The 17,991-nt window shown below is 41.8% G+C and overlaps 1 protein-coding gene across 3 annotated transcripts in view; it reads left to right on the top strand.

The window, feature by feature from the left end:
- The window catches only part of LOC108904060 (ecdysone-inducible protein E75), a 198,874-nt gene extending 181,085 nt beyond the window's left edge, over positions 1-17,789 (top strand). The window contains exons 1-5 of one of the 3 annotated variants that reach the window (XM_018706446.1): positions 1,633-1,849; positions 2,311-2,399; positions 12,200-12,344; positions 14,222-14,463; positions 14,975-17,789. In XM_018706446.1, the coding sequence (XP_018561962.1) occupies positions 1,732-1,849; positions 2,311-2,399; positions 12,200-12,344; positions 14,222-14,463; positions 14,975-16,777 (2,397 nt within the window). In that variant the 5' untranslated portion in view covers positions 1,633-1,731 and the 3' untranslated portion in view covers positions 16,778-17,789. Of the gene's footprint in view, positions 1-1,632; positions 1,850-2,310; positions 2,400-12,199; positions 12,345-13,689; positions 13,897-14,221; positions 14,464-14,974 lie in introns of those variants that run through there. The other 2 variants (XM_018706445.2, XM_018706447.2) reach the window with 2 other exon arrangements.
- Positions 17,790-17,991: the final 202 nt, after the last annotated feature.

The following is a 17,991-nucleotide window of genomic DNA, read 5'->3' as shown; positions in this document are numbered from 1 at the left end:
TTCTAAATTTTTTTAGCTCAATTTAAACAATAGAATCGTATTCCTCCCCTCAAAAACTATAAAAAAATGATTTGTATCATTTGAAAAAAAAAAAATTCAAACGAGAGAGCAAGAAATGTAAATTTTTTCCCAAAATTATAATTTTGGGCTCAATTTTGAGGGTGTAAATGGGGTGCTGGTGAAATATGATTATATTTCCCTTAATCTGTTCCACCTAAACTTTAAAACGCTATATTTCTTTTTTTTATCTTTTTCCTACGAGGTGCTACTTAATTTTGTCCATACTGTCGGTTTAAATGAAGAAATCCGCAAAAAGTACAATTTTTGACAACATTGAGCAGCTATGCCCTTCTTTTTTTTTAATTCACTCTGTACAATAAATTACACTACTATCGCCGACTTGCTGTCAAAAAGCTGTCAAATAATGAACAGTACTAACCTACGAATAACTATACATTTGTTCCTGACGATCGCGATACGTTTCGCTGCAAGGAATCACCCAGGGATCGATTTTTTTTTAATTTCTCTCCGCCGGCTTAAACGGCGGTCACTGCCCGCGACGCAATTATATTAAAATTACTTTCATCGATCCTGGCCGGGGTTGTTGTACGGGAGGCTTTCCAGTGAACTGCAAATAGCGCCTTCGTGGAAAACAAAGTGTTGCACGCTAGGGAAATTATGAAACCATAATCGCTCGTAGAAATTGGTGCAAACTGACACTCATCATTTACTTTCCTGCTCTTTTTAATAAATTGTAAATTAACGTAGGTAATTTTTGTTATTCTCTTACACTTCAAATAAGCTAGATAGTGGGATGGCGTTATTTGGGCCACCCTGTACGTATCTCAACGCCATCGTGTTCTCGTTATCTAACAACATAAATGTGGATAATTCCCGATATGTCAACGCGCAATTTCTAAGGCATCCCACGAATAATCCGCGTTCGTTTTGCTCTTTTATGGCACCGACCAGGAGTTATTTGTGGCGACGCCGAAAAGGATACCGTAATTAATCGTGTGTTTATGCAAATCACGGTACGCGATATTCTCGGTCCCCGTGGTCGGTGCGACGTTCGTCGGGACGGGACGAGGCGCGGTGTAAACAAAAATCGCAACAAATACGAGATGTGGTCACCAAAAAATCAAGTGAAAGGAACTGATATATTTTGATTTCGATGAGCTGCGAGAGTGAGTGCGCAATTGGTGCGTCCTTGGCCGTTGCGTTGAACGCTTGTCTGGGTAATTCAGTCAAGGTTCGTGTCGATGAACTTCCTTCCTCGGCAAAGGCCCCCCCTACTTCCAGGTGGGGCCTAAGCCGTCTGAGCCAATAGCCGCGGCTCAGTCGGGCCGCTATTGGCTCTCCGCGGCATTGTTGTCAGTGACCTCCAACTTGAAAATGCGATGAACTCGACAAGTTCGCGGTTCTCCTGCTAAAATCTTCCTCCCCGCGCCCGAGCCGCACCAAATGGTCGAGAATCGTATGTCGCCCTTCAGGTAGTGCGGCTAATATTTACTATACGCCGGCTTCGAGAGGCCCAGTTGGTACCGGGACTTTCACTATCGTCAGTTCTTCGCCTGCTCTTGGACTTGCAACCGGTGGTTGTTCTGTTCAGTGTCAATGCTACTACTCACCCATGTGCTTTTAATTGTCTGTGTACTATGAGCGCTCGCCAGTTGTGATTTGTTGCATATTTTTTTTATTGTGATTACGCGGTACCAGTGATTTTTCAACATGATTCTGTCGCCGGACAACGTTCACGCCAACCCCCAGGTTCCGGAGTCCACCACCGCCAACCTCACGGATTTATCCACCATTTCCTCAAACCATAGAGAACCTGCCTTAAACCTAGGTATAAAACTGTTTATAAAACACTAAACAATAACTGCGACAATTTTAAATATTTCTAAAGCTTGGGCGTTGATTTTTATTTTTAAATCCAAACCATAAACATTTCCAGTGTTTGTTTAAACGTATATCTCTGTTTAAAATTAAAAATTATCATTCGAGCAGATTAGGAACGAATGAACCCTTATTATCGGTCAAAACCGAAACCGTGCACGCAATATCCTTGTGTTAAAAATTCCAACGGTCGATCTGGGTGTCTTTTAACAGGTAGAAATAATTGTCGATCAGCGGAGCACAGATGCTCTCACACCTAAGTTACGTAATTGTCTTTATGCACTGGCGTACCACTTTCTCCCGGTGATGTAACACCGCGAGCTGCTGCATCGCCGGAGAAAGCACTGCTTTCTTTTCTCGCCACGTTCTCTGCGGTGACATCATAGTTCAATTGATTTTTTTTTGTTGCAGAATTCGACGGCACCACCGTGCTGTGCCGTGTGTGCGGCGACAAGGCCTCAGGGTTCCACTACGGGGTGCACTCCTGCGAGGGATGCAAGGTAAGCCTGCGAAATTATCACCTATTCGCTAACCAGCACTAAGGACTCGGTATTGAATGGAAACCTTGGCGAAACGTTGAACGCGGAAACGGACCGCGTTTTATATAATGTTTACCTTGGTATTTTTGCGGTAGAATTAAGCACCCGGAAACGCTTTCAAGGGTGTAATGGGACACCCGGCGGTTGGGGCGGGTTTTTTTTTTTTTCGGGAAATCGCTCCTTTCCAGACGACGGAATTGCGCTCTTTGTGCCTGCGAGCCTCCTCTACCTGGGGTTCTGTTGTGCGAAATGGAGGTTGAAGGTCGGTTATTCTAATGTCAATGTCCGAGCGCCGGGGCAGGGGAGGCGCGGGGGGCGCGGGGAGAGCGAACACTCCACATCGAGTAGGCGCTGTGAACAGCTTTCGAACGTATAAAAACCGTATTCAAGGTTTTGCCTAAAATCTGGGTTCAAGTACGGTCTTTATTAAGCGTTATTAGTATGTAGGAAGTTTTTTATCGCTGTTAAACGTTGCCTCGCGAATCATCGCGCCAATGATAATTAGAGATATACACGTAGGCAGCTGAACTTGGAATTTTAAAACGCAAGGCCGGCGTTTTTTTTAAATATAGCTAATAGGCGTCCACGTGACCCTGTAATTGCCGCATTTGAAAAACGCCGCGTGCTAATAGACATTCGGCTAATTATAGTCAACAGAAAACTAGTAAATTTGGAATGGCCGTAATATTTTTGGTCTAGAACAGGGGTCGGCAAGTAATTTTAGGTAGGGTCCGGATACTTTTGAAAATTTTTAACGAGGTCCAGAAAAATTCCAGAAATTCATATTTCTTATTTTTTTATTTTAATTTGGACTCAAATTTAATCTGCTTACTAATTAAGAACTCAAAACACTCACACAATTGTAAAATACTAGAAAAAATGATAAGATTGGCACTTAAACGTAAAAACATTTTTTAAATAATTTATTTGATTAATTTATACTTTCAAAAAATTTTTGGCGGTCCAGTATTTTACCTTCCGCGGTCCGGACCTGGACCGCGGTCCGCCAGTTGCCGACCCTTGGTCTAGAAACTGAGAAAATACCTCTAGTTTAAAATCGTATAAATTGTAAAAAAAAAGAATACGTTGCATAAATATCTGCATTCAAAACAATTATTATTTGATGCAGAGTTTCTTAACAATTTTTAATTCTTCCATAGCAGAAAATAGTAAAAAGTTCGTAAATTTCAGGATTTTTATTAAAAATCTAAAAATGATAATAGTTCAAAATTTTCCTGAATTTTTTCTAATAAATTCTCTGATTTTTTTCCTCCTTATTTTTCAAGGTTTTCACAGTCACTAGTAATTATCCTTGTTACGTGTAGTGTCCAAGGAAACTAGGTAGGCTAAATATTTCATAGCTGCTACGATTTTCAATAATTTGTTTCTGTTAAGCAAGTCAACTAAAATATTTTAAGGGCATACTTAGTTTAAGTGAAACATAGGCAAAATTTAATGAAACAGCATCAACTGTACATATCTCCATGAAACTAAAAAACAAATTTTCAGTACACAAAATATGAACGTTTTGAGGACTAAAGATAGTCTGCAAACTGCCAAAAATCATTAAAACATTTATCCTATTATTCCCCATCCCGAATATACAGGGTGTTCCAGAAATAAGTGCCGAAATTTTGAACATAAAACATAATAAATTAAAAGTAAAAAAACCTTTTTAAAAAACAAGCTTTTATTTAGATGCGCTAAAAAGAAAAAAATAAACTTTAACTTTAAAACTTTTACCATCAACTTAAAACGTCATTACACAATTTATATGTTATAAAAGCTTGTCGCGAGATTTAAGTACTCGTATTTACTTTGTAAAAGTTTTAAAGTTAAAGTTTATTTTTTTTTGCGCGTTTAAATAAAAGCTTGTTTTTTAAAAAGGTTTTTTTACTTTTAATTTATTTTTTACTTTTTAGTTATCGCTGGACACGTTCCTCAGTCTGTTCATCTCAATCAACGCATCATTATTGCAAGGTCGTTTGCCGGTTAATTTCGAACAGTCTAGCCCTTCAATAAGGAGACCTTCTAATGATTTTACCCTACATAACGTCACACAGCTAATCATGTATTGTCAGCCAAACCGAATGTGTATACAAAATTTTAGCTCAATCGGTTGAAGATATCTGCTTCAAAATTGAGTTTCAAGCTTTAGAAGTCCGCCATATTGAATTTAGAGTGACGTCACTTTATTTTTCGAGTTATTCTTAGCAAGCCCTTTCATTTGATACCCATAATGTAGGAGTGTATTGAAAAAATAATTAGTCCGCCATCTTGCATGTGCCGCCATGTTGGATTTAGAATGACGTTACACAGTTAACCATGCATGGTCATCCAAACTGAACGTGTATACAAAATTTCAACTCAATCGGTTGAGGATATCTGCTTCAAAATTGAGTTGCAAGATACCACCCGAACAAACATACATACATTGCAAGTTAAATAAAAGCTTATAAAAAGCAACAACTTTGTTCTAAACAATATCGGAGTAATGTATGAGACTGCTTTATGATTATTTATGAAACTATCTTGAATTTTTTTTTACAAATTCCTACTTTTCTGCTTAAATTTAAACATTGAAATTATCTTAAAAACCAAGAGGTTTTAGAAAAAACCTTTATTAGATTATTATTTCTGGGACATCCTGTATAAATTTTGTAAAAATGTGCCACTTTCATACTCATTGAAGTTTATTCCAGTAAAATGTATCAGAAAAAATATTTTAATACGTATTTTTGTTTAATTGTTTTATTTCGGATTGCTTTAATTCAATTTTTTAATTTTGTCAACATTTCGCTTCAGAAAAAACAGCGGCTTCTCCAATTTTTTTCTGCATTTTTACCGAATTATTAATTATCTAAATAAAACACAGTTTAATTATATTTTTTTATAATAATCAGTTACAATACAACCGAGGTTACAACCGCAAAATCTTATGAACTAGGCGTTTTTGGCATTACCTACGTTAAAATATTAATGTTAATGTTAATTAATTGTACTATTTTTAGAAAAACATACCGGTGAGTTTCTGTCTCGTCAAGAATATGAAAACCCCCGCCCGAAAATAAATTCCTCACGCAACCGGCTGGCGATAAATCGTAAAATATACGCAATCGAATTCGTTCCGAACTTGCCCGCCAGCTCGAAAAGTAAAAGTGGTCCACGGTCCACGGATTTCTCCGAATCGGTCCCTACATCTGGCCTGTGCGTGAGTACCTGCGAACAGACTCCGTCTTTGTCTTCGCCTCCTCGGAGAGTGTGATGAACCCGGCCTGGCATCTCAAGGTCGACGCTCTGTACCTGCGCGAAGCCGCCCGCGCTACCACCTGCGCCGACTCTCCTCCACCCCACGAAAAAATCTTGCGAAAGGGTCACCGCCTGGCAAAAAATTCCGATCCCATCCACCCTTCGCCGATCGAGAAGGGTTGTTAGCCGTGGGCAGATGGCTCACGCAATTTATTTGGGATAGCTCGCGATACCTGAGATCGCCCCGTTATTAATTCCCATTTTACCTGTTGGTACCCTTTCGGCCGGGTGGAATCCGCATTTGTGTGAAATTTCGGCTCGGGAAGGGGTTGGACACAAAGGGTGCGTTTCGCAACATCCGCCCTGATTTTTTCCCCAACATATTGCGTTTGTGAGGATCTATTAGTCCAGGTCAGATTTATGAAAAAAAAAAAACTTAAAAGGGGTTTAGTGGAAACAAGTGTTTCCGGCTAAAAAGCCTTCTACAATAAAGGGACAGGAGAACGGCAAGCCAAAAAAACGCCCTTTGTTTTGCCCGTGCAAACGTTAATATAGCCTAGACATGTTTTCCAAAGAAGACAATCAATATTGTAGATTTTATGGGTTATATAAAAAAAATTTGGCGTTCTACCCTTTAGACTCAGTAAATTTAGGCCCTTAAATAATTCTAATAAAATCCCAGTCGTCCTTAAAATAAGGACGTAAATTCATATTCGGTAGTTTCGATTTCGCCAATGCCTTATGTCATAATTGTTTTTTTTTTGTAAAAATTTTGTAAAGATGTCATTGACAAATGGTACAAATTAAAGTCCCTTGATATTGATAAAAAGCTTGAATTTGTTATACATTTTTAGTCAATTAAATAATTTTCACATATTTCGAACTGTTTATTACACAATACCTGTATATTCCTATTTGTAATATCGCAATTAAGTTTTAATAGTGTTTTGATATAACTAGCACAAATTAACATATGCTAAACTGCCATTTTCATCCAAACAAGAACATTGATGCGGTTCTTTATCAGTCTATAGTGTAGGGACTTTAATACATATTTCCTAAGTACCTATGTTGATAATGAATACCACAATCACTTGCCATTTTGTGGCAACATCCCTCTTGTCAGTCTAGCTAGAAGTATAAGAATCAACTTCGAAATCGACATATTTTAAACTTGTGCGTTTAAGTTAAATACTCGAAACTAATATTTTTATATAGATAGCGTCTAATTTTATAATGTAGATAATAGCGGAATAATCAAAATCACAAAATGGTACCGGTACTTAGTTGAGGCATCAGACACTTTAGTAAAATTAAAGTCCTTATATTGATTAAGTACCAAATTCTACCGCAAAATCGCTACTGTCAATCTTGAAAGTTTATTTTTTTTGCAATAATTTAGTTTATACATATTTTGTTTGGTAATAACCCAATATTTTATTGCTACAAGAATCAATCACTTGCCATTTTGTGGCAACATCACTCTTGTCAGTCTAGAAATATAATAATCAACTTTGAAACAATAATATTTTATATTTTCATATAAATAGCGTCTAATAGCGTAATAATAGCGGAATATTCAAAATCATAAAATGGTATCGGTACTTAGTTCAGGCACCAGGCACTTTAGTAAAATTGAAGTTCTTATATTGATTAAGTACCAAATTCTACCGCAAAATCGCTACTGTCAATCTTGAAAGTTTATTTTTTTTGCAATAATTTAGTTTTTACATATTTTGTTTGGTAATAACCCAATATTTTATTGCTACAAGAATTTAAATTTAACAGTCACTTAATACAAAAGGGCAAAATGACTGTTAATCTAGGGACTTTAGTATAAACAACAACTTATTCTCGTTTGCCTCAAAATGACAATTTAATAAATATACAATTTGTGTTTTTTACATCAGAAAACTATGAAAGTTTAATTGTTGCAGAGTTTTACATAAAAATATTGAACAATTGCATAATAAATTGTTCAAAACGTGCAAATTATTTACATAAAAATAAAAATGTGTTGTAAATTCAAATTTTTGTTTCAAGATTAGTAAATAAGGGCTTTGCGACGGAATAACAGTTAATTGTGGTACTTTATCAGCACTTAGGGACTTTAGTACAAATGGTACTTTTGCAAAAACGTAAAATAAGCTTCATGATGCAAACGCAACAACAAAACCACCGCTAGCAAATAATTTTGCTTAACAAACTTATTAAGTATTTATATACAATGCTTGTTCAAGTTTCGAACGGCAGAAATGTGACCCTTGTTGCCGCTTTCTTCCTGGAACCAATCCTCGTTGGCAGCTTTATTGTTTACCAATAAAGTGGCGCATCCAGAGCACACCACATTCACAACCTACAAGTTCATTCACATTGAAATTCTGCAAGCGCTAATTATGAATTCCGCGAAAAAAATGTTTACCGGTGCAGGTTGAGCGGTGCCGCGTATAGATGGCGCCGCGCGCGCGCGCGAAGGTGAACGACCGCGATTTTTGAACGACCGCACTGCCCCTCGCGGAACTAGGCGTTTTCGTACGCTCTGGGTAACGGTATTAGTTAGCCAGAACGTTGCACTTGCTAACTATAGAACAGAAAGATTATCTCTCTGATCTTGAACGAGGAAATGCGCCACTCGGGGCACACACACACACACAATCCATTATTTTTGGCGTGGTGCTGGTGGATTATGTCGGTTAAGTGCCTCGGTATTATCCACAAAATTATCCTTTCGCGTGACACAATCCTTTCAGAGTTGGACAAAAATAACCGATGCTCTACCAATTAGGCTTCTTTTTAAGCGTAGCCTGAAAAAACTTTAAAACTATTGAGCGGTTATGTAAGGACCTGCCTCAACACTTTTTAACGTGACTTGTGCTCTTTTTGCTTGTTACATTGAATAAGTAAATCTGTAAGACCCGTGTCAAGCTATCTTCCGTTAAATTTGTCTGATCAAAATTAACTTTTCGTACCATTCAATTGTTTTGGTTAAACTGATTTGGTCGAATTATTAAAATAATTATTTAAAGTTACTTTTCGACTAATGTTGTGAATTCTACTCGTCTTTCATTCAATTGGAAAACAGGAAGCAATTAATGGAAAGTTTGGCGATTTTATCAGACATCAAAATGATGTTTTCACACTATTTTGATGAAACAAATTTGACGAAAATTTAACAGTAACACATTCGGAAAGTGGGATATTTTAAATTTTTCTGTTCTCTCAATTAAAACGATGATTAAGATGTCAAAACACGGAACAATGTTAATTTGCGTGGACCTTCTAGCAGTCCATTTAATTCCAATAAAAATATTAAAAAAATAACATTTACTTAACAAATGCCATTTTAGTAACAATAGAAAAGTGCGTTTTTGAAAATAATTGGTATGGAAGCGAATAATGTAAATTAAATCAAACATAAAATTATACATAGTAGAAAAAAAATCCTACTCGAGATGCAATCCATTTTTTTCGAAAAAACAATTGCACTTGTTGCAAAATTTACTTCCTCTTATTTGAAAAAATGTTAGAAATTAGTGCTTAAAAATAAGTGTGTTACTAATTCACCTACCTAATAGATTATTAATAGATAAACAATAAGTGTTTTTTATTTGTAATCGTACTGGGAAAATATTCGTTCACATTCTGTTACTTCAAACATACAGAACAAAATAAATATTACTCATAGTATTGTTTACAGGAGGAAAACACATTTAAGTATAATATTTATTTAAATCAAGGTTATCAGGAAAAAATATTAAATAAAATGGGCGCTTGTACAAGTACTTGCTACTATTTGCAACAAAATATTACCATCTGCCTAATTTTACCATTTATATATTTGGAATTGGTCTGGAAATATGAAGTTTATAAAAATTAGACAATTTTTTTAATTATTCTGTTTGTTAACAATGAGCTCGCCCGTCTTTTCCGTTTCGTAACGATTTCAGAACCTGTCGAAATGGGGTGACGAAAAGATTACTAATAAAAACAATTTATACTTCACTATCTCACAATTAGCGATTACGCAACGTTTAGTTTCTCATAACAGCCATGTTTATAAAAAAATAATAAACTTTCTTTTTACTAGTGAATCCCATTTTCCGTTCGAGTGGCGTGCATATACGTGTAGGTACGTTACGGCCGACATTTAAAAAAAAATGGGGGTCAGCGAGTAAATATCTGTAATCTATTTGTTATAAATTACAGGCTGCTCACCAGAGATAAAATTAACCAGGTCGGTATGGCCCAAATAGTGAGCTTTTGTAGAATATACGGGAATGTTGGATTGGGGCAACGAACTCTGCCGACGCATGCGCCCAGCTTCACCGTTATCGTTGGTGATGCAATGCGAATGGTCGCAGAGTACGACAACCTAGTTCGACGGACGTTGACCCGCGGGTACTAGACATAGTAAAAAACAAAAGCGAATTGTTGCGTTTGTTTCGGACCGTTCGCCTCCCCTCGGCCTAATTGCCCGAAAAATACGCGGCGTCGCCACCCCCGCGAGTGTCGTTGACGCGATCCGATTATGTCGGGCCTAATATCGGCGGATTCCGAGAAACACAATTCGGTTGCACGTCGGGTTCGATGTACTGCGATGACCTTAGACGTGGGTGCAAGCCTTATTGCCAGGCTATATTATAACGCGCGAAATGGTGCTACGAGTCACTGACCAGCTCAATATTTCTGCACCCCCGATTCTCCAACGCTCATAATTACATATCCGTTACCCAGTTAGATAGCGTTAATGTGGAACCTCTTTGTTTACGATCTTTCGTGCTTTTTTACTAGGACGCGCTGTGGCTGTTTACCGAATTAGAAAAGCGCTACGATTTCGGGGCCAGCTTTATATCGGAGGAAAAATATTTGCACATTAATTTTTATGGCGTGTTGTTTCCACTGAAAAATTTTAGGTCGCTATAAATTTTCATAGTAAGTTTTTTTACTGAAACGTTTGTAAAAAATAATACATTTCCTGAAACATTGTACGAAACCATACCTACATACGTACGCTCAAGAAGTCTTAAGAAGATAAGAATGTCGCAATCCGTACAAAATAAGTTCTAGAATCATTTATTTGGTTTACGTTAGTTAAACAGTAGAAAGTAAACACGCCGTTAAAAAGCTCCTTGCTTCGATTTTTGCAAAAAAAATATCCGTTTCTGGTCAGTACCCTTTTGTGAAATACCAGGCGCAGATTTCGAGGTGTTATGAATGCAAACAGGCATTAATTGCAGTAAGCCGTTGCCCAATCGTGTACCATGGCGCTTGTGAAATTCGCGTAGTTTTCAGCCGATTAGATTTATGAAACAAAAGAATGTTCGAGTATCGTTCATTGACACCGATCGGAGTTGCAGAGGCGCATTGTGGCCTGCTGCTGGCATAAGCGGGTCGTCCCCGCTGACGTAACAGTGACAGTAGGCATCTGACGTCACGCGTACATATTCGAGAAACCCATATTCGGGTTACGCGAGGTGCGAAGAGTCTTTGACCGGCCAATTATCCACTACTCCTGTTTACTCTGACTTGTTGATGGTTCAGTGAACGCTCGAGTCACCCGCTAATTTGCAAAAATGATGACGCGACCGGAGAGGTAACCCGATTATGTGTCACTGCACCAGTTTGTGTTTCGTTAATTGCCGTGGCCCCATTCCTCGACGCGTACGATAAAATTTCGTCTATTTTTACCTAGAAGCGCGTTTTTCGTACGCTCACATCGGCAATTTCTATTCCTTTTAAAATCCACAGCAATGATACAGTATTGTTTGTTACACTACTTACATTTTTATTTCGATGCAATTATGAATTGCACCAGTTTCGCTGGCGGGTCATCGACCTAGCGGTTGTCGATCTCTCCCGTAGCCGCCAAACAAACGCAACACTTCGGTCCTTTTTTGGGAAATTCTCGCGGACGCACTGAAATTCATAGCTGCACCGAATCCGCGGCGGGCCGATGGGGATTTTTGAAAAAATAGAAACTAGCCAAAGGGGCTTGTGAACTAGCATTGGGGCAACCACACTTGATGTATAGCGAGTGACGAAACTCGCCGGTTCTCTCTCTCGCGCCCGTTGCACGCTAGCGGGTGGGAAAGAGACCAACAACTCTCACTTTCACGCAGTGAACTGGCCTCGCGAGCTTACTTCGGCGGGTGAACAACCGGGAACTGGGTCAACTGGTTAACTGTGGCGAACTCGAACGCTAGGCCTCAGTCCTCTCCTGAATTTCTCGCAGTTTGGTCGTGATTGCCACAAAGCAGCGCCCACTGAATTAAAAGTGTTTATTGCTGGTATTTGTAAACAATATAAAGTGGTTTTATTACCACATTATGTGGTAGTCGTTCATTAGTCGGATAATATTGAGCGTTTATCGAGATATCGTGCGAATTATGATGGCTGTGCTAAATTGTACCGAGTCCTTAGTGCCCCAGGGGCCCAAGGCCCCCAGTGTCGACGAGAGCAGCAGCTCGGGGTGCGACAGTGACGATTGCCTACAAAACGATTGTGCTTCACAGGGCTTCTTCAGGCGCAGCATCCAGCAGAAGATCCAGTACAGGCCGTGCACCAAAAACCAACAGTGCTCCATCCTGAGGATCAACAGGAACCGGTGCCAGTACTGCAGGCTGAAGAAGTGCATCGCCGTCGGCATGAGCAGAGACGGTAAGTCAGCCCATTGTTCTGTCATTATTTCGGTAAATATAGGTCGTCCAGGTCCCGGGGTGAACGACCTCCGCGTGCGAATTGTAATTGCAGCGCGCAGCGATCGAGAAAGTTCACCGAGCTGGAGGTGAACGACCCAGGCGACAATACTGGGTCATACTACCCCGAGTCGCGGCATTTTCGAAAGTTACCACTGCCCGTTACTCCGATATCTCGCAATCGTTGCACAATGCTGCATTGCTGGCGCTAACCGTGTTGAGGCCATCCACTGTTGAACTCCAGATCGTTGTGCTACATCCAGCGTACACTTTTACTTCATTCAACCATCCCACTTTATGCAACCGCGCGCCGCCTGGCGTTGTTGGGAAATCATTTAACTATTCTTCCCCCCGGCCGACACTTTTACCTTGCTCGAACACACACTAATTCGGAGAAAGTGTTAGAGATATTAGGGGGTATTTAAATTAAAGAATGTATCATCGGGTGCGATGAAAGCGGCCGAACGCTCTTTCATGTCTGGCATTTTTCCTCACCGCTCGACTTCCGCGTGAGAAAGTCGCGGTTTCGTAATCCGTAATTAAAACCGCAGGAGAAATTCGTCTTTTTCATATTTTATTGTCTACTAATAGTAGTATTAAAATCCGGCGATTTAAGAGGTTCGCAATACGCATGTATTCACGTATCAATATTCAGCGGGCCGGATGGTGGCGGCGCCTAGCGCCACAAACCTGTACGATGCTGCTCACGGACGCTTGCGCTAAACGTATCAGCGGACTGTGTCAATAGCCCTCCTACGCTAATGTGGCATGCTGTTGCATACCTACTTCACATGCAGCCAGCGCCATTCACTCGCTCCGGCGGCGCTGACATTATCCTCCGTCGTTTTCTCTCGATTTCATTTACTTGGGAGATTATTTCGAAAAGCGTGAGGCTATCTATGAATTTTTTAAAGTTTCTCGAAAACATTGCGCCATATTCAGGCAGCCAACAATACGCCTCCACGTATTTATCAAAATATTATGTAAATTAGAAATGGTTGTTTACCGCGCCGAGGAATCTAAAAATAATCCCTCGCGATAACATGTAACAATCGCAATATCGCGGTTTGTGGGGCTGCGCGCCGAGGGGGTGCCCCGGGTCCCACCTAGCCGGTGGGTGACGGTGCTATCGGGGCATGAGGCGACCTTGGCGCCCTCCCCCGCCTCTCCTCCAGCTATCGGGCACTGCTAGCGTCAAAGCATGATCGGCGACGCGGACGCAGCAGCTCAAGTTCAAGGGTGATGGAGGGGAAAGGCTGACGGCGCGAGTGGGGCGCCGCGAGAGGGGAATCGTGACCGTGGGTGCTACGCCTGTCGCTGTCGAGTTCGCGCCACTACACGTTACTACTTACTCAGTTCGGGAATGCCAGGTCGCGCGCTCCGCACTAGCAGCCCGATACATACAGCAGTACGCGCACATGTGATAGGTGAAAGTGCTAAAAAGTGCAAAATGGGCGAAGAGTTACCCATCCTCAAGGGGATCCTGAACGGAGTAGTCAACTACCACAACGCACGTAGGTGTCTCGATTTTTTTGTGCGCAAATACGCCCGGCTCTTTGACGTTTTTTTTTTTTTTCACCCGTATTCAAATTCGTACTTTCCTTGACCCACAGACTTTCATTTGTGTGAAAGCAAGCGAATTTCTCTCGCATGTTCATATCATCTTTTCGCATCGGACCTATTACTTTCTCCGGTTTCGATACCTTAACGGATTATGACAGATGTAGAGCAGCTGACACGCGCCTAACGGGCCACCTGGGCACCTTAAGATCTCCCTCATAAACTATGCAAACCCTTCACGTCTATATTTAAATTAACCTAGTGTCTTTTTTTTTACAGCTGTGAGGTTCGGTCGTGTACCTAAAAGGGAAAAGGCCCGCATCCTGGCTGCCATGCAGCAGAGCTCCAATTCCCGCACTTTGGAAAAAGCCGTCACAGCCGAACTTGAAGATGAACAAAGGCTTTTGGCCACCGTCGTCAGGGCGCACATTGACACCTGCGACTTCACCAGAGACAAAGTCGAACCCATGCTACAACGCGCGAGAGATCATCCATCTTACACCGCCTGTCCACCGACACTGGTAAGTTTACTTTCTTTTTCTTAGCATATCCGTTTTCTGCCACAGTGACAAATAATTACTCCTTAATTTTGGTTTGTAATCCGGTACAAAGAAGCCAAAGGGCGGAAAAAAATGGGGCAAAATTCGAATGAACCCCGAACAAAGCCATACATAGCCAGACCGGGCGACCTTGCACGCAGAGGGACAAGCGGAAATATTCAAGGTTCCGCTGTGTTTCTCTCTCTCTCTCTTCTTTCAATCGCACCCGTGCAGTTTTTATCAGGCTTTGAACAAAAATTAACACGCACTTGACACCGGTCAAATGCGAAACTATCTAATTATGCGGAAGGTAATTAAACGGTTCTATTTTAATTGTAAAAAAATCACGCCTGACCTTCGTCGCGTCACTATTCTTAACCTTCCCTCAAAACTGACAAAAGTTATTTTTAACTTGGCAGATAACGCGAAAATATCTAGCGCATTCCAAACCTTACTCTCGCAGAAGTCGTCTAAATATAATTTTTTTTTCCAGGCATGTCCTCTCAACCCAAATCCCCAGCCTCTGACTGGACAACAGGAATTATTGCAAGATTTCTCGAAACGATTTTCGCCCGCCATCCGCGGCGTAGTCGAGTTTGCCAAGCGCATTCCTGGGTTTTCCCTGTTGGCCCAGGATGATCAAGTTACCCTCCTGAAGGCTGGTGTTTTTGAAGTGTTGCTTGTGCGCCTCGCGTGTATGTTTGACTCTCAAACTTCCAGTATGATTTGTTTAAATGGACAAGTGCTCAAACGAGACTCGATTCACAACAGTTCTAACGCACGGTTCCTTATGGACAGTATGTTCGATTTCGCGGAACGTATGAATGCTCTCAGATTGTCAGATGCCGAAATAGGCCTCTTCTGCTCTGTCGTGGTCATTGCCGCGGATCGTCCCGGTCTCAGAAATACGGAACTCATCGAAAAAATGCATAACAAGCTAAAGGCTGCTCTGCACGTCGTCGTCAGCCAGAATCATAACGGCCGTCCTCATATCTTGGACGAATTGATGAAGAAAATCCCAGATTTGCGTACGCTGAACACTTTGCATTCTGAGAAATTGCTCGCATTTAAGATGACGGAGCAGCAGCAGATGATGCAGCAGCAACAGCATCATCTGTGGAATTCCCCCTTAGAAGAGGAGAGCAGCAGCAAAAGCCCTGCGGCTTCATCGTGGTCCTCTTCGTCTGACGTTACAATGGACGAGGCGAAATCCCCACTCGGCTCTGTCTCCAGCACAGAATCCATGTGCTCCTCAGAAATGACCAATATCCATGACTATCACCAACCCATCGGTCACCATATCAGCTCAAACGTAACCAACGCCCCCCTCTTGGCCGCCACCTTGGCTGGAGGGGTTTGCCCACACAGGCACAGAGCCAATTCGGGATCGACATCCTCCGGAGACGACGAGTTGGCCGCCACATCACACCTAATCCACAATGGGTTGACAATAACTCCAGTTTCCAGGCCTCACGTCTCCCATCCAAGATTTCGCAAATTAGATTCTCCCAGTGATTCTGGCATCGAGTCTGGAACCGAAAAGGTCGACAAGCCAACTTCAGTCTGCTCCAGTCCACGATCCTCTGTCGAGGACCACCACATTGTTGAAGACATGCCAGTGCTGAAACGCGTTCTGCAAGCTCCTCCCTTGTACGACACGAATTCATTGATGGACGAGGCCTACAAGCCACATAAAAAATTCAGGGCGTTAAGAAACAAAGACTCCGCCGAGGCCGAGCCCGCAATTATAATGTCCCCGCAACCAGTGCAATCTCAGCTCACGTCTGCGCCGCAATCCAGCCTCTCTAGCTCTCATTCTATGCTAGCCAAGTCCCTAATGGAAGGTCCCAGGATGACGGCCGAACAGATGAAAAGGACGGACATCATCCATAACTTCATCATGAGAGGCGAGACGCATGCGGCCTCCCCCATGGTGACCGCCACCCCCACGGCCTGTCCCTATAAAACTAACGGAACGCTGCTGCAGCCCGCTTGGGCGACGAGCGTCATCACCACCACCGCCCGTCAGAACCAGATGCAGAACAGTCACACGCCGCCCCCGCAGCCGCAGGAGTACTCCAGGCTGTACCTGCACCCACAGTCGCCCCACTCGACGTCGCCGGCCCCCCCGCAATCCAGGTCACCCGCCAGTCCGCACTCGACGCTGTTGACTTCCATCCCCAAGATGGTCGAGCTGCAGGTGGACATCGCCGACTCCCAGCAGCCGCTCAATCTCTCCAAGAAGTCGCCGTCCCCGTCGCCGAGGCCGCTGAAGGTGGTGACGCTGGAGGTGTAATCGCTGCGGCGTCCGCCGTGCTCGTGAGATTAGTACAAAGTGGAGTGCACATGCCGCGCGGGCTGGGACTTTGCTAGCCGCCCGCGCGAAAGACATCTAGGTGCCACTTTAATCGTATTACAAACCAAATAATTTATATTGCTGTATATTCAGTCCTAATATCTGTCTATATAACATGTATGTTGATGTGTGCCCCATGTTATGTTGTAGTGTAGGGCGGGCCCAACCCGCATTCTCATGTAAAGTTACTTCCGCCATGGCCCGGGCGGCGAGCACACCCTGTACATAGTGGACCAACCCCCCCGGCGCGCCGCCCTGGTCCCATTTCTGTAGTTAAGGTTTCAAACAATCACTAATTTAAATAGATCCATGTAAATGAATATTTATGATTAGGTAATTATATCGATAAAACTGGCATCGGCACCCAATCAATCCTATTGTAATAAATTTATTATATTATTGTTTAATATATGTGATAAATTGATTTGTAGGTTACTTTTATGTATAAGTTTGTGTTACGTATCTCAGTTTGTAGAGACTCATCTCATAATCATGTTCACGAGACCATTTCGCCTATTTGTATCACCACCATCTCATTACTTGTAGATAGTCGGGCGAGCTGGGGAGGAGACCCGTGAGACTGAGGGGGGTGGCGACGTCCCCATCGTACTACGGCCGGTTAGAGGCCAATCACCCGCGTGGCGCCCCCCACGCTTGTCTCCTTGCTCGCTCCTGTAGGACGTGGAATTTCTGCCCTCAACCGATTTCAGCAGATCCAGCGGTATAGACAGTTGTTGTATTTACTTTATTATCACTATTGTTAATATTGTTTTCATTGATGTTCTTCGGGCTGCGGACGCGACGCTCGGCCGGCGGGGCGAAGGGATTCGACATGGTTATTAGGCCCTCGCCTGCCCAACGCTGACGTCCGCGCCACTTGCAAATGTACTTGTTTATAAATTGGGAGCTTGTTGAGGCCGACAGAATAAACATGTCTTGGTGATATTAATAATGTCTTTGTTTGATTTCTGTGATACATCGCACCCCAACCTCCTGACCCGACCCAAACTTGATAGTAAATAAAAAATCAGTGGCATCAGGAAGATGTACGGATAATATAGAAAAAAATATGCTAAAAATACAATTGAATAAATTATTTACTTAAAAAAAAAAAGTTTAGATATACATATTACAAAAAAAGAATAAAAGTGAAA

This window comes from Anoplophora glabripennis, unplaced genomic scaffold (assembly GCF_000390285.2).
Source record: "Anoplophora glabripennis isolate ALB-LARVAE unplaced genomic scaffold, Agla_2.0 scaffold14, whole genome shotgun sequence".
NCBI lineage: Eukaryota > Metazoa > Arthropoda > Insecta > Coleoptera > Cerambycidae > Anoplophora > Anoplophora glabripennis.
The sequence above is the reverse complement of the archived record's forward strand: the minus strand, read 5'-3'. Positions and strand labels throughout refer to the sequence as shown.